This window comes from Hemicordylus capensis, chromosome 2 (assembly GCF_027244095.1).
Source record: "Hemicordylus capensis ecotype Gifberg chromosome 2, rHemCap1.1.pri, whole genome shotgun sequence".
Taxonomy (NCBI): domain Eukaryota; kingdom Metazoa; phylum Chordata; class Lepidosauria; order Squamata; family Cordylidae; genus Hemicordylus; species Hemicordylus capensis.
In genome coordinates, this window is record NC_069658.1 from 322661418 (window position 1) to 322681845 (window position 20428).

Here is a 20428-nt window from a genome sequence, read left to right on the forward strand (position 1 = left end):
CTACCCCAGTAGGAGTGTTGAGCCCTTGACCCCCTGTCCCTACCAAAAAGGAAGACCGAAAGGAGCGAAAGGGCTGAAAATGCCATCTGCCTTGGGAGCAGTCCTGCCTTCTAGTGGCAGAGAGCATAGCTTTCTTTTTGTCCTTAGATTCGATAAGGACTTCATTAAGGGCTGCATCGCCAAACAACTTTTGGCCATCATACTGGACAGAGGCCAGATTGGTCCTAGATGTGGCATCTACTTGCCAGTATTTTATCCATAAGTTGTGCCTGCCTACTACAGAGGCCGTAGCTGCCTTAGAGGCGAAATGCAGCCCATCCAGGGTGGCAACAGCCATGAATGCTTGTGCCTTGTGCAATTTCAAAAGGGTCTGGCACAGTCTAGCCGGGCCGAGGGGGGGTCTTGAATCAAATCATCCAGCCAGATCAGGGAAGCCTGTGCCACCATAGAGGCTGCTGCCGAGGCCCTCATAGATAGGGCTGAGGACTCATGGATGTACTTTAGGGCCCTCTCCATACGTTTGTCTGCCAGGTCCTTGAGGGCTGATTCCCCATCTCTGGTCAGAACCGAACCAGAAATTAACTGGAACACGGGCACATCTGTAGGAGGCATACTGAAAATTTCGCTCCCCTCTTGCTGAAAGGTATAGAGCTTATTTGCCATGGCTGTAGCCATTTTGAATGGAGTGGAGAGGGGCCATTCGGCCTTGCCGGCTTCCACAAACTGCTTAGGAAGTGGCAGAGCCACGGCAGGGTGTTTGGAGCCGAGGAAAACTAATGTACTCTTACTGGCTGGTTGGGCCTCCTGAAAAGGAGGAGGGGCAAGACCCAGGGCTAGTACCATTTTGGACATCAGAGGGGCCAAATCTGGAACCTGAAAAAGTCTAAGGGATGCCTCGGGCAAGTCTGGTTCCTGGGTATCAGACCATTCGCCCTCAGATCTATGTTGGTCTGGGTCCTCCTGGCCTATAAGATCCGTTGAGTGATGAGGATCCCCAAGGGAGCTAGGTGGGTGTCATTGAGCCATGCCCTGGGTGCCCCCACTAGCCAAGTTCCCCATATCGCTGAAGGAGGTGAGCCTGGGGGGAGGGGACCCCTAATCAGAAACCTCAGAGGAATGAACACTGAGGTCCTGCTGTCTAGATCTAGACCTTTTGGATTTTTTAAACAGGTTTTCTCTTTTTCTTTGCCTTCTTATGGTCAGGAGTTTCAGAAGGAGGATTCAGCGCTGGAGGAAGCCCAGGAGGACTGCCTAGACTGCTTATGTCTTTTTGATTGCAAGGCATCATATCTTTCAAAAGTGGTGAAGGTTCTCTACCCACAACCCCCAGAAGGCAGGCATATCAGATGGTAGCTGAGTGACTGTTTTGGGAAAAGGACTAGTCGGGGTTGGGATAGATGACCCCAAGGGAGCCCCAGTCGAAGGGTCAGAAGAATAACTAGGCCTGGCATGGGCCACGCTCACCACCTCGTGCTGGGCTGAAGCGGCACTCCTGGTGACTACCTGCTGCTGTGCCCTGGGAGGTGCAATGTCCGTGGATATGCCCTCCCCTGCCATTGCTGGTCTTGCTGAGGCCTTCTTTGCTGGTCATGGGGGCGCAGACGCCATTTCTCGCGGGTCCGCGTTCTGTTTGGGTGGGCTGCCCTGGGAGTGGCAGGAGGGTTCCAGGGAACGCGGAGGCGGGAGCTCTGCCTGGCCCGCTTCCCCGCTCGATGGCTGAGGCCTTGAGTGAACCGGAATGCCGCCAAACAGCTGATCGGCAGCATTCTCCGGCTCCAGAAACTCTGCAGGCTGCAAACAGCACGCCCGCGACTGCAGGCTCTTCAGATGGGTCTCGGGTGGCAGCGCAGCCAAAGGACCAGCCAAAGACCTCTCCGAATGCATACATGCAGTACTCTGAGGGGGTCTTCCCATCCAATGTTGCCCAGGAAGGAGGGAGGAAAAAAAAAAAAGAGAGAGAGAGAGAGAGCTGCAAAACTGAAAGTAAAAGTAGCAGCGGTGAGCACTGAGAAGCTGCCTGGAATCTTCGCAGGACAAAAAAGAACTGGGGAAGGGCTTGCTCCTCCAAAACTTAAAACCTCTACTTATTTGCACAGTCCTGCCTTTTGGAGTCATGTGGGTCAAGATAACCCATCAATCAGACGACCTTGGACCCAGAGCAGCAGAGAACCTGTGGCTTCTGGGGAAGGTAAATAAAGTGACAAAATACAGAACTCTGCTAGAAAGGAGGACACTTCAACAATGTACAGATAAGTCCCGAGTAAGAGTGTTTAGCCACACAAAACTGACAAGACGTCCTGGGCGCTGGGATTTTCAGGCTTAAAGGTGAGGATTGGCCAGGTTGTATAGACTCCTTACCAGCAGCATGTCCTTCTTGGCCTGGACAACCTCCTGCGTGTCAATGGATGGAGGCCGGGTCCGGCCAAAGTTGTGGGGGATGATGGTGTAGAAACGAGAGGAGAGCTCTTGCAGCTGCTTCTGGGAGGGTCGTGGCTTCTGCAGAGCTGCCTCAATAGCCTCCAAGGCTTCAAAGCCTTTGGCAATCTGCTGCTTGCTCAGCTTCCCCAAGGGCATCTTCTTCACATCTGGCAGGAAGACAAAGCAAGACATGAGGAAGTCTGGGATGGAGCCATCTACCTACTTTGGACTTCCAAGAATTCCACAAGTGAATGGTTGAAGCCACCTAGAAGCAAATGCCAGCAGTTATTTCAGTTCAAGCCTCTAATCTAGCCTTTCAAGTTTACAACTGAAGCACCTTTCTTATAGGGCATCCCCGACATCACCGGGTAGGGCTAGGAAATATCCCTGTCTGAAAATTGTGGAGTCACTGCCAGTCAGTGTAGACAGAATTGAGCTAGACGGACCAATGGTTGGCCTCAGTAGAAGGAAGCGTCATATGCTGTTCATGTTCAATCCGCTGCCATTACCAGGTCTATGTAGATAGTTGTCATTTATGCAAGATGATTAAAAAAGCAAATCTCTCAAGTACTAGTTTGTACCTCTCATCCCAAGTTTATTCCAGTAATTGGTTTGGTTTTATTCCACTACTATTGCACATCCTACCATTCTCTATCAGCTATATGTCTAGCAAAATGCAGCCAGTGTTAAGTGGTTAGAGTGTTGGACTAGGACCAGGGAGACTGGGGTTCAATTTGCCACTCAGTTGTAATGACGAGTGCCAAAGAAGACAATGACTAGCTTAGTGGCCAGTCATTATGCCACAGCATAACCTACCTCGCAGGGTTGTTGTGAGAATAAAGGGGTATCCCATATATACCACCCTGAGCTCCTTGGAGGAAGGGCAAGATATAAATGTTAATAATAATAGCAGTAGCAGTCATCATAGTAAAAGGTACAACGTTATCTGCATGCGCGGTTGGTCCCTGCACAATAGCAAGAGCTGGAAAGATGTAGATATGGTGCCTCTCTTCCGCTGCAAAGTAAAGCAGACCACGCTTTACTCCTTACCTATATTCATGGTCTGCATGGCTTCTTTAAACATGTCATTACTGAAGATGAGCGAGACCAGATCTTGGGTAGCTTTGTTCAAAGTGCAAGGCCGTACCCTTTGCTTGGATAGCTTCACTCCATCAACAGTGTCCACCTTGGAGACAGGAAACAAGGGACAAGGGTCTGAATTTATTTATTTATTTATTATTGTTAAATTTATATACCGCCTTTCATTAAAAGCAATCACAAGGTGGTTCACATAGGAAAAAATTAAAACAGGACTATAAAAATTACACAATTAAAATACTATGCTAAAATATAAAAACAGATCTAATAATTTTTTTTAAAAAAAATACATAATAATCATCATACAATATACAAAGAAGCAGCAATGGAGACAATCACATAAAAGCCTGAGTAAAAAGCCAAGTCTTCACATGCTTTCTAAAAGCCATGATGGAGACTGAGGAGCGAATAGCCACCAGGAGAGCATCCCAAATTCACACACATTTGAGTTCTTCTTCACAACTGCAGCCTTAGTACTGGGCATGCTTACCTAGGAGTAGGCACACTGCAGCCAATGGAATTTACTCCTGAGTAAACATGCATGGACTTGGGCTGCACATGTTTACACAGGCTCCCATTTACTCCACCAGCCTTACTTGGATTGCCAGAAGAGCTCAGCTGTGCTCGCACACAAAAATAACTTCAAAAGACCTGAAGGAGACCTAACAGAACTTGGCTCATTTCATACCAAAGGACAAGAGTCCTCCAAATCTCTGAGAGCTACACTGTGATTGGACAGCTAGGACAAGCTCACTCCTTGGGAATAGAGTGGTACTCAGCTTCTACAGATATCTTCATAATTCAAGGCTAGCTACTCAATCACTAGTCTCCTCATAGGATGTTCTTGATGCTGTAATCCTTAGGGATCAGCCAACTGCTCCCCACCATTCAAGCTGATCCCTGGCACACATGTATATACATCCACACAGACAGGGATTTGACTCCCTTACAGATATCCCAAGTCTCTTTTCTAAATTTTCAGTTTTAGTTCAATTTAAAAAAAAAAAAAAACCCAATTTTTGTTTAGGAGTTATACAGGAAAACATATAGACAGTATTTTATTCAATCACTCAGTAAGAAGCAAGCCACTCTTGGCTTAAAGCATTCTGGTCACTGAAGTCACAGAATGATGGCCAAGCACTTGGTAATTACTTTTAACTTGTATTAACGCTTTTATTTAATACATCAGATTAAACTACTTATATTTAGTAGTTTTATATATAACTATGGCTGGTACGCCAGCTGCGACCCTACTTGGAGAAGTCGGACCTGACCTCAGTCACTCATGTTTTGGTAACATCCAGATTGGACTACTGCAATGTGCTCTATGTGGGGTTGCCCTTGAAGACTAATTCGAAGCTTCCACTAGTTCAGAGTGCTGCTGCAAGGATGCTCATGGGTGCAAGTTGCTTCACGAGTATTACATCCATCTATCTATCTATCTATCTATCTAGTATCTATCTTATAGTTGTGAGCCGCCCCGAGCAGTACCCTGCAGGGGCAGGGTATAAATATTTTAAATAAGTAATTAAACAAACATTTAGGGTTTTGCTGTCTTGCATAGACGTATGCCACCCTCTAATGCATCCCTGCTCCCAGGATATTCCTTGGTCTTTACCTTCACTGTAACCTCACTCTCTTCTTCATCCCCATGTTGCACTTCGATCAACGTGTACTTGCCATCATGGGCTACAAAGTTCTCCCGGTCAGCCCAACTGTTCTTCGTCTTATCCCGAAATTTCTTCTCGAAGTCCTTCTTGGCAGCTTCCAAGGAAGGAAAGCTGCTGAGTTTTGATTGTCCTGTCTCCCCCTGGAAGCAGCAGCAAAATCAATGGATGGATAAAAATGCACCACTAAGAAACCTAAAACTCTGCATCTTGCTCCTTTGCTTTTTGTGCCTCATTGCTTAGGTTTCTTCTACAATAAGAAGCCATGGACACTTGCCTCCGTGCAACCGGCTTGTATATAGCTACAAATCCCTACGTGCAATTCACCATTTGAGGAGAACATTCTTGTCATCTTGCATACTGGCACATGGGATGCCTTCAGGGACCACTATCACTGTACCCAACACCTACATCCTACCACTTGATGCAGCGTGTGGTTCATAGACTGGAGCCAAGGGCAGAAACATTCCTTGGGACTTGACACGGGTCAGTGTAGATATAGAATAGGGAGAGATGCTTTTAACCAGCTCAGTTCAGGAATAAAGCGGTGGCCACTGAGCTGTCCTTCATTTTCATTCATTTGTTTATTTTTGCACCCCAGGGTGGGGGGGGGGGAGAGGCTTGCATGTGTCTGCTACCAAAGTTACCAAAAGTCTATCAAAGTTAAAGTTTATGTCTGTGGTTACCTGGATCATTTGTAATCCCTTTCTTGAATGTGGGTACAATATATTTGCTATTTTTCAATCAGGCAATATTCTCCCCAGAGTTAATTTGTTTGTTTATTTAAGCATTTTATACCTCACCTTTCCTCCTGAGGATTCAAGGTGGCCTTACAATAGTGATGCTGACATTACATTAAAACAAAGTTAAAAAGAACATCTCAACCGAAGACAGGCAGCAGAATAAAACTACAGAGGTCAAGAAAGAAAACTAACACATTTTAAAAAGACAGGCAGATAATCTAGGAGGTTACTGGAAAGGCCTGCTGAAAAAGAGGAGTCTTTCGCCATCGCTGGAAAGTGGATAGGCAGAGGCCAACCAGGCATGTTAAGGAAGGGAGCTTCTTAGGGTAGGGGCTACCACTGAAAAGACTCTCTCACATGTCACCACCAAATGAATGTTGTATGTTCACAAGGGCCTCTCTGCAAGATCTAAGAGGATCGGCAGAATCATGTGGGAGAAGACAGTACTCCAGAGATCTTTAAAGCCCTAAAAGGTCCGAGGTGAAGGTAAGAATCAGCACCTGGAAACTGCAGTTGAAATAGAACTAGTGTTTTTAATATCTATACTATAGAGAGAGAGACTTGTACCAGTCAAGACTCAACCCGTTGCACTTTTCAACAGCTAAAGTTTTCCAAGTGGTCTGATTTACTAAAAATAATTCCAAGTGGCCTGCTATTTTATCTGCCAGCTCTTCTAGTCTTATTGGATATAGACTATCTAATCCCCAAGGTTTAGAGACATTAAAGGCTAGGCAGTTCCCCTTGACCTGCCTAACTTCACACCAATCCATCTCTTCCTCACACTCAGCACTGTCTCATTTAGGCATCCTCCTCCTAGCAACAATGCAAAGTAATTATTTGAGCCTATCACAAAGCTAATTCTTGAGAATTCCATGAACAAGCCAAACCAGCAGAGCTGTTGTATGCTGGTTTGGCTGAAGGTGATGTTGTCACCGTCAAACTGTTTCTTAGCACCCAGGCATTCTAAAGACTCAGTTGCCAGCACCATGCATAAAGTTCCTTTCCAAGCATAAAATGAAACTATTAGATAGATTCAAATCAAGAAGTGGAATGCAGTCTCTGAAATCCCTGAGCAAAACAGGCATTTTTTTGAGAAAGCTATTTAAATGGAATGTGGCAAAATAGACCACTAAAGCAGATAACCTCTACACATTCTGGAGTTGGAGTCCAAGGCCATGCAAGATCTTGCCTTAGTTACAGAAAGGAAGGTTTCCATGTGAAAAAGCAAGGCCTGGCTTTCAACATAGAGGACAACTGCATACAAAACAAATCTCCATCACAGATTGTTGCGCCATGCAAGGCCTTCCTTGAAACTGGAGATTCTTTGCTATGAAACAGAAATAATATTGCCCTGTCTCTTTAGTCCACTGGTCTACTTAATCCACTTGCATCTGATCCCCTCACTCCTCAGCTCTAGAGTGCTAAACCAACTCTCTTCTCTCAATCCATTCCCCAGAGCAACTAAATTTCAGGAAGTTAAAGATTATGCAAGAGTGGGTTCTCTCACTGAGCAAACATTAAATGGAAAACATAAAGTGCTTCCAGACAGGAAACTTAATTTAGACCCTTAGCAACAGGGGTTTGGAAGCATACACATTTATCACTTAGATGTCTCTGAGATGCTTTTAGGGAAAGAAAACAAAATCCAAGAACAGATTTAGAATCTCAAAGGCACACTACAAATGAGATATAGGGTGGTTTGTCCACTATTATTACTGCCTTCTTGATTTTTCCGGCTTGCCAGTCTCTTAACATCTCAAGATTACTATAAGAATTTTGATCAAGAGGCAGATAGAATGCCCTAGTTATAAATTGCTTTTTTGTGCTGGAATTTGCACAGATTACAGAGATTCTGCATTTGTTTCCTACATGATTTCTAACTACTGTTAGCAATCATATTGTTTCCTACATGATTTCTAACTACTGTTAGCAATCATATTGTTTCCTATATGATTTCTAACTAATCTCTGCTAACTGAGCAAAGAGACACCTTTTAAAGTGTTGATTCTCTTTAGCAGGGGGATAGCAACTGGCCCTATCCAAACCAACACAGCATCCCTCCTGTGGCTGTAGCAGGTGTCTACTTTATGTTTCTTTTTCAACTGTGAGCCCTTTGGGGACAGAGATCTTATCTATTTATTTATTTTTCTATGTAAACCACTTTGAGAACGTTGGTTGAAGAGTGGTATATAAATATCCATAGTAGTATTGGTATCTATGTCTTCTTTGGCACAATAACAACACACAAGAGAAAAGATATCCCATTGACTTGCCCTGTTCTACAGGCTTGCAATATGCCCAGTTGCCCACTGTAGTCATACATCACCCATTTTTAAAAGTTCACGCGTATTATTTACATTTAACTATTTTCTTGATTTGATAAATTAAAACTATCGTTAGTTTCTGTGTGCTCACTATCTTTTACTAGGTCCTCACTTGGAGGACATAAAGCATTTATTCATGAGAGATCAACTTCCTCTTGTTGGGGTTGAACTCCCCTTGAAGGAGCAAGTTTGCAGTCCTCCACGACCCCACATTGCATCTGGATGTCCAGGTGTCTGCTGCAGCTTGGGAAACTTTTGCCAGCTTTGGTCAGTGCACCAACTGCATCTATTCTTGCACTAGTCATACCTGGCTAGAGTGATCCATACCTTTGTTTAATCTCAACTGGATTACTATAACGTGCTCTATGTGGGTCTGCCCTTGAAGATTTTCCAAGAACATCAACTAGTTCAAAATGCTGCAGTGGGAGTCTTGACTTGGACAAAGCTCATGGATCCTGCAGGAATTGCATTGGTTTGTTTCTGGGCACATTTGATGCTGGTGATAAACCTAATCCCTTTATGGTTTTGACCAGGGTACCCAAGGGATCATTTTCTCCCACATGATTCTGCCTGACCTTTAAAATCTAATAGAAAGGACCACCTCTGTGTGCTGCCACTGCCGCTGCCACCACCACCTCCAGGTAAGGTCCATTTAGCAGCCAGGTAGAGCCTTTGTGGTAGCCCCACCCCCTTTCTGGTACTGCCTTCCTAGCAGGGTGCACTTGGCCCCATCCCTCCCTTGTCTTAGGAGTCTCGTGAAGATTGACCTGTTCAAACAAGTTTTTAATCTTGTGTGTGACTGTTTCAATTTTATCTTTCTGGGATTTCATCTTTGTATTTTTGATCAGTGTTCTCAGAATTTTTAGTAAACATTGATATGGTTTTCTTGATATTTAATACTGTACTAGTATTAAAGCTGCTCTGAGTACTTTTTTAAAATGAAGGAACAGCTTATAACTTTTCAAAATTTATAATGAAATATTGGATTTGGAATGTTGCATTAACGCCATTATTTGGGCAATAACAGTTTCTGATGTTCAAGTGGAATCAGTGGTGTCTTTATGCCATCTCTTCTTCACATTCATTTTGCCTGGTTCAAGAGGTCATGTGATTCACCATGTCAGCCTCTTAAGCATTATGTGCAGCTTAAAAATGTTTGCCTTACCACTGTGTAGATTTTGAGCTGTTCCAAGTAAATAATACCAAACAACCATTGTCAGCAGCCCCATAATGAACTGTTCTCTGGGAGGCTCACAGCACAACATTAATACATTGAGTAAACACATGAAATCACAACACACCAAACAAAATACAAAACACAGTAAAACAATTAAAAAACCTTTTAAAAAACAGTTTTAATGATTTGATGATCTAGTCTAGACTAAGTGACCACTGATTCTAGCAAGGAATAAAATGTACATGAAATACACATGAAAGAGTGCAGGAGAGGACAAAAAAGGCTTGCAAATGAGCTAAAAGCAATGCAAATTAAACTGCACAAGATATAAATAGGACATCTTGTGGAGCAACCGTAGCAAGAAGCTTTAGACATTAAATGTGTATGGTGTGAAGAGGACGGCGGCTGTGGTGGTGATATAACCTAAATGGAATCAGAGCACGGGGGGTCCATCTAGTTCCGGCAGCAGTTCATTGGGGTTTCAGAGAGGGGCCTTTTCCAGCCCTACCGGAAGATGCTAGAGACTGGACTGCCTGTGTGCAATGCTTGTGCTCCACTACTGAGCTGCAGCCCACAAAATGTCTGATAAACTGCAACCACCAATCTCTCAAAAGATGCTCACATCAGCTTTTCTAAGTGAAGTCAAGGACTGAAGGCAGCTGGGATAAATCCAGTGCCATGTATGCTGCCCAATGCCCACCAGGGACCAACCTAGAGGCCAAGGAAGAGAAAGCGACATCTCTGGTAACTGAACTCCTGGAAGTGGAACTCCTCCACTTTAAGGAGCCGAGGCTGAGATGCTGGGTCTGCGCTCACTTTTCAAACTGGCCCCCAGGTAAACTAGCTGCTGACCAGGAGATGAAGATGACTAATTTTAACTATATAACAAGAATAAATCTCAGATTAATTGTGGAGTTGTGTAACCTTACTGCTCGAGGAATACTAAACTGAAATATAATTAACACACTCCCCAATTCCTCATAATTTCCTGGTTTTAAAGCATGCTTGCCTCTGCTTGGCTAACAGCAGTCTGAACATAAAATTCCTCTGATTCATATGTGCCTGAAGAAGAGATGCATAATACAAGTGCTCCTAGCATTTTTAATTTAAGCTGTCTGCTTTTAGTTGCCTCACTTGTTCTGTGTTTTAGAATTTCAGGAGTTACCTTGAAACATTCTATGCACTGAACTCATTCGGGATATGTCAGAGATCAGATTGCAGTGCTTCTCCTCAGAAAGATCTCTGGACTCCTGCTACAGCTCCTCCCACAATGAAATGCACAGACATTTAGTGGTGGGAGGGAATATTCCCCAGTCTCTGAAAAAATTGCAACTGATATATTAGAGCTGTCAGCAGCCCCTTGCTTGGAAGAAGAGGAAGCTACCTGGTAATTGCAGTTGCTTGCCAGGGCTGGGGGAAAGAGAGTGTGCTGCTGCCTTCTGCACAAATGGGTCGGTAGAAATCTGGTCTGGTGGTAGCAAGCATGAATTGTCCTCTTTGCTAGCAAGGTCTGCCCTAGCTTGTGGGAGTCTACATGTGAGACTACATGTATAAGTGGGAGTCTACATGTGAGCACTGCAGGATATTCCTTAGGGGATGGGGCCACTCTGGGAAGAGCAAGAAGGTTCCAAGTTCCCTCCCTGGCTTCTCCAAGATAGGGCTGAGAGAGATTCCTGCCTGCAACCTTGGAGAAGCCACTGCCAGTCCGTGTAAACCAGGGATTCTCAACGTTGGGTCCCTAGATGTTATTGGACTTCAACCGCCTTGGGATTGTTTTAATGAAAGGCGGTATATAAATTTAACAATAAATAAATAAATAAAATAAAAATAATCCCCAACCAAAGGCCACAGGGGCTGGGGACTATGGGAGTTGAAGTCCAATAATATCTGGGGACCCAACATTGAGAATCCCTGGTGTAGACAATACTGAGCTAGATGAACCAATGGTCTGACTTGGTAGAGGACAGCTTCCTAGGTTCCTAGTGTGCTGCTGCCCCCTGCACTACCCAAAGTCAAAGGAAAGGGAGCCTGGGTGTGCCAGGCCCTAAGAAAGTGTGCTGGTATGCAAAGCAAGGATGGAGGGAACCACACATGCTGTAAATTAATGAGAGGAAAAGAAAAAGAAAATATGTTGATTGTTGCAATGGATGACTCAGTGTAGCTCCCTTCCCAATTTCTCAAGTGCAGAATACATGCCAGTATGACCAACTATTTCGGGAAATAAAAGCCTTATGAAACTTGAGCCTTGGAGAACGAAAAAGACAACTGGAAGATATTACCTACAATTCCAGGCAACCCCATTGTGACCAAGCAACTCTCTAGCATGAACCTTGAAACTTCAGGTCTGACAAAGTGCATTTTAAAAGACTCTCCCAAGAGAAGGTTCGGGGCAACTGTGAGTGATCAAGTCAAACCAGACCACCTTGAATTTAGGGCTCTCCTTGCAATTAAATGTACAGAGATGCTAGCCAGACAAATTAAACCATCAGCACATAAGCAGTTAGAAAGCAGCCAGTAGTAACACTTTGCATTCCTTCAAATGTCAAGATAAAGTTCAAGTAACCAAACAACAGTGCTAAGAGGCTGACATTCCGGCAAAATTTACTTAAGGAACCCCCACTGAAATTAATTTTTAATTTCCAGGGGCTTCCTAATCTAAATTTATTCAGGATGCCAACCAGAGAGTTTATGCAGAAAACCCTGGCAGGAAAGAACTATTGAGCAAATAGAAGGGCCAAGCCCATATCCTGAATCAGGCATACTGTACCATTCTGTAACTGTGTTATGTGTCTAGTTTATGGGAATATAAGCACTTGGATTTCTGGGGCAGGAAAAAAGGCAAAAGTAATATGCATATGATAACAACATGTCAGCTAGGAAACACTTTGTGTCAGTCATCTTGAAAGAATCCTCAAGTTCTGAGCGCATCTCATTGTTGCAAAGAAAACAAAACAAACCACACTGGTACCACAAGTTAGTGTGTGCACCTTAACTATTGAAAGGTTCAGAACCAAAAAGGCATCTATACTTCCCCCAAACCCAGGTATTTGTTTTTCAGGGCTGGAAATAAACCAATCATTTTAGGGCAGTAGTAGGAATATGAATTCTACATATGGCAAAGGATGGCCATATTACATTAGACCTGTGATGTCCTGATCTGACTGCTGAGTTGGACCTAAAAAGAAGCCTGCGAGAAAAGGCTTAAAGAATACTGCATTTGGAGTTTCTGTTACAGACACGGATTCTATTGTTTGTTATCAACATTTGCTTTCAACTGGAGGCTCAACCTGTTACAAAATTTATTGATGCTGATTATTCTGCAGCATCAAGGAGCGCCATTGTCCTGGCTGGGGTGGTAAAACTAGTCCTGGGCAGTCCCTAGGAAACCAATGAACTTAGAAAACGCCATTGAGAGAGTGGATTTAGTGCATGTTAGGAAAGCAGCTTCTTTGCACTGTGGTTTAATTTTAAACATTTCATTAACAACACAGAATGTACACATTACCTGCTCAGTAAGATGCTGAACATACTATAAGGAGGGACAGGGATAAAACCGAGCAGGGTTACTGCCAGAATTGTGTCTAAGCTCTGGAAGGTTTCGAGATGTGTTCCGTGCATGTGTGAACACCCGAGTGTGAATGAAAATTGGACCACTACAAAGATAACAGTGTTTATCACTGTTTTCTGCATTTATTTGTTTTATTGTAAACTCATAAATGTATGTTTTGAAAGCTGACTTATGCAATTTTGCAATATTATAGGACACAAAGCTGAAAGAAATGTGTAACACTTGCTTCATTTTGATTCTCAGAAATGAAGTTCTTGGAACAAATCAGCCAAGCTTGTGTGTATACAGGAGAACCCTGTTATCTGCAGGAGTTCTGTTTCCATCGGGGTGGGCAAAGGTTCCCTAGCCAGCGACAAGAGCAAAAATAATGGGTAGGAAGTGGGTGAAGTTGCCCTACCATGCTCTATGTGTCTCCAGCTGACCAGAAATGACCCCCAAATGCTGAAATTTTCTTTCAGTGAAAAATCATGGTTTAAAAAAATTATAAACACAAGAATAAACCAGGAAATGGCTCCCTTTCTTAAATAGTGGGTGGGAATGACCTCTGAGGTCATTTCTGCCCACCCTTGACCCACAGATAAGACCCATAGTCGTAACCCTTTAGTTGCCCATTTTTTGCACATATACCAGGTCTGTGATTAATGAGGTTTGCCTGTACCACTTGACAGCTCTATCTGTGTGCCTGCCTTTCATAAGGAGAGAAATGTGTGGCTGTGAATCAGGTAGCCTTTAGGATTCTTGACCATAAGACATACCTTCCTTTTTGGGACATTTGCATAGCGATTCCTCCTGTTCTATGTTCTGCCTTGTTTTTAACATCTTGTACTGATAAACACTAGGGCAAGCTGACCTGGATTGCACTAAAAACATAAGAGCATCTGCCCCAATGTCTATTTCTTATCATAATTTCTCTGCACTGTGTTCTATAAATCTATTGCCCTGAAGCAGGAACATGTTATTCCAAGGCAACAGTTTATTTTCTGCAGCCATTATCTACAGCACCTGCAAGACTGTGGCTCGGCTGACACACACACTGTACTGGATATACCGTGTGGCGGAACACTGTAGAGCAGTGTTCTCATAAACACCACAACAGCTGTAGGCAAAGCCAAGTGAGACTTCATGTATCTACTTGCAAGCATTCCCACCTTTAAAATATGTTGACAACTTCGTAAATCGTTTTACAATGCTGGCGTTAGTCAATTTGCTTAAGCACAAGACCCTCAGGGCCTGAGCTCTACAACAGAACACAGTGGGACTTGCTTCTCAGTAAATGGTACAGGGTGGTCCTGTTTAACCCAGGAGCTACTATTATTATTACTATTATTACTATTATTATTATTAATTTGATTTCTATACCGCCCTGCCAAAAGTGGCTCAGGGCGGTTTACACAGAGAAATAATAAATAAATAAGTTGGCTCCCTGTCCCCAAAGGGCTCACATTCTAAAAAGAAACATTAGAGAGACACCAGCAACAGTCACTGGAGGTACTGTGCTGGGGGTGGATAGGGCCAGTTACTCTCCCCCTGCTAAATAAAGAGAATCACCACGGTAAAAGGTGCCTCTTTGCCCAGTTAGCAGGGGACTAATACACCAGTTAAATGGAATCTAGAGGATGGATCTCAACACACCTACACATACATACCGTTCGGTTCTTCAACATATATTCCACACTTTTCTTTGCTCCTTAGGTTTTGGTTGTTTCCACAATACAGACCTTTAATGCTGCTGAGACGTCGTCCTTGGAAGCAGTGCTGTAACTGTGGTTCTACCTGTTACTTAAGATAGTGCTATAGTCCTCACTGCAGTCCCACAATCACCTTTCCACAGCCAAGGCAAATATGGGCAGGCATAACTGACCTAGGACTAAAGCTGTAGACCCAGATTTCAAATATGTTAACTCTGAAGGAAGCCCCATTCAGTACAATGAGACTTACTCTCTGGACAGCGTGCTTAAGATTACAGCCTTCTCCATCACCAGAATGATTGAAAACCAGTTGAAATCAAATGGTCCTTCAAGCACTATTTAGGCTAGATTTTGCCAGTAATATTGTAAAAGCTGCTCACAGCCCCATGGGAGGAAATGGTGGGGCTAGAAATTCAAATCAATACAAAGTTGCTGTCATGTTGCAGCTGCAATCCTATGCATATTCACCTGGGAGTAAGCCTCACTGAACTCTGATACCTTTTGCTACATAAACTCCTTTGAGAACCTTTGTTGAAAAGTGGTACATAAATATTTAACAACATCTATTCTCAGGATTGGCTTTGCATGCAGAAGGTCCTAGATTCAATGGGCATCTCCAAGTATGGCTGGGAGAAACTCCTGCCTGAAACCATGGAGAGCTGTTGCCACAGTGCCAACAATACTGAGCTAGATGGACCAATGGTCTGTTTCAGTATAAGGCAGCTTCCAAGGTTCCTAGCACAGCCCCCTTGAACACATGTGCCTTGCAACCAAATCCCTATTCATGTTTGCTAAGCAATTTAAGATTCAACCAATTCAGTGAAACTTACTCCCTACTAAGTATGCATAGAACTGTACGCCTTGGGATTCCAAGCCACTGCAATTCCCTTGCTTCTTGTGAACTCAGCCTGAAGGTGTTGCTGGTACAGCCAAATCCTAACTCCCAATCTGGCGCACATTTCGTCTGGGGGGCCTGCAGCACTTTTAAGAAGATCCCCGAGGGAAGGGGCTCTAGGAACCAGAGACTGAAAGAGCCTGTCTAGCCCAGTCCTTCAGAGTGCAACTCCTTCTTGCTAAGGGTGGAGCTGGCCAAAGTGATGGGCTGTAATGCCCAAAGAGGGACAAGGCTAACCTACCTCATTGTTGGCAAAGGGGCGGCAGCAGCAAGAAGTGTGGTGCCAATGTCAAGGCCACTCCACATTATTAGACCCTAGGACTGCTCCTTTTATCATCATTATTATTATTACTATCCTGTTGCACAGATGGGAATGGGGAATTATGTATGTATGTAAACTGGGCAGTGAAAAAGTATGGGGATAACTCAGCTATTGCCTCCACCAATTCCCAATGCCAGGAGTCCTTGTTTCTCCTGGAATTTGGTGAGTTGCAAACCGAGCTTCCACTCCCCTCTGCTTTGAATCACAGCAGGCGAGGCTCCAGCAGCCTCTGCTTCCACCAACTTTCCAAGGACTGCAGGATGTGCCCTGGCTTCTCTCAGAGATGGACTCAAGGGATGTGTACAAGTAATGGGAGGAGGGGCGGGCAGGAAGGGACCCCGTTTGCAGTGCAAGCAGTTCCTGGAAATGGCAGGCTTTACCCATCATATCATTGACTACCTCACCGATGGTCCTCTGCCAGGTGCCTCAAGAGCACCTTGCCTCTCCACAGGCTGGAACTGCAGTGGTGTTTGAAGACAGACAAATTGCCACTAGTTAGGACTTTAAACATTTTAAAGAGAGGGATACTGCAGAGAGCACTAACAAGATCGCAACAACCTCATGAGGATCCTCCATAAAGAGCAAGTGAGCAAAGCTTGGCAGGTGGCTTTTTATGGAAGCAAACTTTCTGTGCCCCCAATCCCCATCCCAGCATTCTTCAGCACTCATTCAGAAGTGGTATGTTTCAGCCATGCTTGATGTTGGGCGCCCGAAGTAATTCTGGGGAAAACATGTAACCCACAACAAATGTGCCTAAGGAACACTCCTAGTGAGCAGTTCCTCCAGGCATACATGTGTTACAGCTCTGCAGATGGTAGTTTGGGGAACATTGCTGTAGGACACAGAAGGAATCCTTATGATGGCTATGATTTGGGGGAACTTCACTTGTTTGCTCTGGGGAGAAGCATCATTAGCCACGATGCTTATGCCCAGATGCTGACCTGCCCCCTTGCATTACTGAGAGAAGAAACACTGATTCTTCATTTATGGTAACTACATTGTCCAGAAGAGACTCACCACACGGCCCCAGCGGTTCCAACAGCTGTAGCTCCCATTCTGCTCTATCAGCTGGATGATGTAGAACTTGTTGTTGTTGTATCCAATATTGGTTTGGTTCAGCATGCAGTCGTAGTCCTCATGAATCTAAAAGCATAACAGAGGAACCTACTGTATGCTGGAAACATGAGGGCATCTCTTTCGAGACACCCAAAGCAATCTCTGCATCTACTGCAAATGGGGATAGGCCATTCTAGCCAAAAAGACAAAGTGATATCCTTTGACCTCTTTACCTATTCAGATGGGGACTCACCAGATGGCACTGAGCAAATCATTGTATCACCGACTGTAGTGATCAGACTCCCCTCCCCCTAACGAGTTAACTGAAAGTGAACCCTGTCTTGACTGGCAGGCTGGTGAACTCCAGGGCTCAGCCAATCAGCATACCAGGGTGGGTGGGACCTAGAGGGCTGTTGCCAGGAAGGTCTTTGTTAAAAAGAAGCTTGGCAGGAGGTGCACAGGAGGACATGAGGCCATGGAAGTTGGCTGCAGGAGAATGACTCTGCAGATCCTTGAAAGATAGGAGGGCAGGAAGCTTGAATTCTCATCTGGAGTTTGGCAAGTTCAAGGAAAGGAAGCCTGAGCTTTGGCTTCGGGAAGATTAATTTAGGGAAAAGTTTGTTTAGTCAGACTTTGCATTAGAAATTTGTATTTCTTTAGTGTGCATGTTTCTGCATATTCCTCATACTGGTCTATTATGGTTTAACTTTAATGTAATTAAGGTAAGAAACACTAGCCTATGCCCATCCTACCTAGGGCGTTGCAAAAGACTCTATAAACATTTAAGCTAGCCTAAAGCCAGGAGCTGACACCAACTCAAGGGCACAACTTTACTTTTACTTCTAGAGACAACATATTTTTGTTACTAAGTATTTTTAACTGTATTTAAAGCTGAAAAAGCTTCATACAGAAGCAGTCTGTAGTAATTGAATAAAACTGGGTTTTTTAGTTCTTTTCTACTTAAAGGCCTTTTCGAGTTGGTTTTTAACTCAGGAAAAGGGGTAGCTGAAGGGGGATTTCTCTGGTGCAATCACATCCTCAAACGGTCAGAAGCTATCAATTTTCTCGCCACATGCAGGCTTGCATGCGGAAGATTTTTGTACTTGTGCAAGAGCACATCCCAAGCCCAGAGAGGTTCAAGCTCTGTTGATACAAGGGGTGGTGGCGGCAGCATTTTAAACCTACCGGGAATATAGAATAGTTTTAGGAGAAGCCTAGCCAGGCAGCTCAGCAGGGATGATTCAGCATTTCTTTCTCTCACGTGAGCTAGCTCTGAGACAAAGGCTGTAATCCGCTACACTTACTATGTTCAACATTTGTAAAATGTCAATAATCATCTTGTTGTAAGGACAAAAAGGTAGAAACTATAATAATTATCATGAGCTAACATAAGAGAGGACTTTCCCAACACTGTGTCAATTAGGCAACTAATGGAGTCCATGTCAGAATATAGTAGGATGAATTCCTATCCAGGTTTGACTCTCCCATAAACCTGCATCCCAGTGCCAAGTATTAGAATTAGCTAACAAGAACTATGCAGATATCTGATTGGCAAAGGTATCCTGAAGAAAGAAATACTTTCAGACTTGTGCCAGGAATTCCCTATTAGCTAATGAGCATTTGGCAGGGGAAAGACATTCTTGGCGCTGTCAAGTTTCCTCCTTCATATGGATCACTTGCAACTAGAATCAAGAACTGACTGAGGAACCTCATAAAACAAAAGGCAAAAGCACTAGATAGGAAAGAGGAAAAAAGCATCAAGAAATCTGAAGCCTCATGTATTCTGAGCATCATTCCACCCGCCCCCCCCCCCCCAGATGCCCAGGGTACAGCAGCCTCCCTTCAATGTTACACCATCCTGTCCCAAGACCAGGTGACATGGGCACTGCCGTCCGTGATGTCTAATGGAGACTTGACACAGCCAGAGCTTCATTCTCACCTTGGCCCCATCAATATTACTCAGCTGACAGGCAGAGTCGATTTTGGCCTTGAGCTTCTCCTTGGGAGCTGCCTTCAGTGACTCCATGGTGGAGCGGAAACTGTCTTCCTCTGGTTCAGGCTTTGACTGTGGTTCCTCTTTCACCTTCTTGCCCTTGATGGCTGCTTGGGCAGCAGCCTTGCGTTTTGGGGCCATAGTTTGCATAGGAGAATCTCAACCCGTTTCTTCAAAAAGTCAAGACTGCAGATTAGATTCACTTCTTTCACGCAGCTGCCAACAAAGGGAGACAAATTCATTCTTTTCACATATAGACAAATCCACAGCCCTCCAATGCCACCCTAAGGCTGGAAACTAGCATGATAAAAGTGGAGGCTAGGATTTGGATGACAATTCTTAACCACTGGCTCAAACTAGCCTTCTGTCCATGGGGCCTTGCCCTGTTAACCCTGCAAGATAACTTTCAATCCTCATAGAAACAGGCAGTTTACAGCAAAGTGGTGCTTCTGGGCTTCTCCTCGTCCCTTCTGCTTGCTATGGGCTGGGACAAGGTGAAAAAGGCCATCAAACAGGATTCTGGACACGGAACACCAGGCAGATTTAAGTAAGGCGCCAGGCTTCCTGGCTCTAGATAGTTGCAGATTTACCGTCTCTCCCTCTGCATATTTGGCACAATTGGAAATACCAAGCCATAAGGGGCGTTCACCCTTGCCCAGTGTCATGCCCTTCCCTCCGCAGTTCTGGAAGGCAAATACAAGAAGATCCCACTCATGGAAAGGCTTTGTCCATGTGACTCTGAGGAGGTGGAAACCATAGAGCATGTGCTGCTTCCATGTTCCTTTTATAAAGACAGTTGTGACAAGCTCATATCTCCCCTACTTCTCAAATACCCTGGTCGCTCTAGTCAAGCCTATACCAAGATGCTGCTCTCAGATGACAATCAGACTCTCACGTATAATGTTGCCAGGTTCTGTGGGCAGTGTGCAAGATCCGCTGGGTCCAGATTGCCAGTTATTTTCCCTTGCAGTAGACTTTCAACTACCGACCATTTTACCTGATTGTGTCATTTTAATTGGCTTCGCTACTTCACTTGGTAGCTTTTATATGTTATCTTAACCATTTTATATTTTAGATGCCCTACTTTTAAAAATAGTTGTATACTTATTTCTGTTTTATCCTTTATCTTTTATCATTATCTTTTACCCTTACTCTATTAATCTCTCTACAGTTTTTAGGCTTAGCCTGTAGCATCTTATTTTATTAATTACCCCACAATTTTTAGAGTTGCATTTTACTAATCATAATCATAATATCTTTTAGGCTAATTATAGCCATGGATACACAGCTTATTAGGTGTATCTATCTGGTCTATAATAATTTTATCTCTTTGTATCTGTACTATATCCTGTGCTGGTCTTTGGCTGTAATAAAGATTGATTGATTGATTGATTGATTGATTGAAATCCAAAGCCAGCAGGAGAGAATTTCCAGAGCCCCAGGAGTCTACAACCCCTGCCCCCAACAAACTCCAAATGA

General features: G+C 44.1%; 1 protein-coding gene across 4 annotated transcripts in view; it reads right to left on the minus strand.

The window, feature by feature from the left end:
* Positions 1-20428, minus strand: part of PARP3 (poly(ADP-ribose) polymerase family member 3) — a 38851-nt gene that overhangs the window by 9693 nt on the left and 8730 nt on the right. For 3 of the 4 annotated variants that reach the window (XM_053296167.1, XM_053296165.1, XM_053296166.1), the window contains 5 exons: positions 18896-19165; positions 16918-17043; positions 5135-5326; positions 3469-3604; positions 2359-2585 (listed from right to left, as the gene is read on the minus strand). In XM_053296167.1, the coding sequence (XP_053152142.1) occupies positions 2359-2585; positions 3469-3604; positions 5135-5326; positions 16918-17043; positions 18896-19099 (885 nt within the window). In that variant the 5' untranslated portion in view covers positions 19100-19165. The remainder of the gene's footprint in view (positions 1-2358; positions 2586-3468; positions 3605-5134; positions 5327-16917; positions 17044-18895; positions 19166-20428) is intronic. The other variant, XM_053296168.1, reaches the window with a different exon arrangement.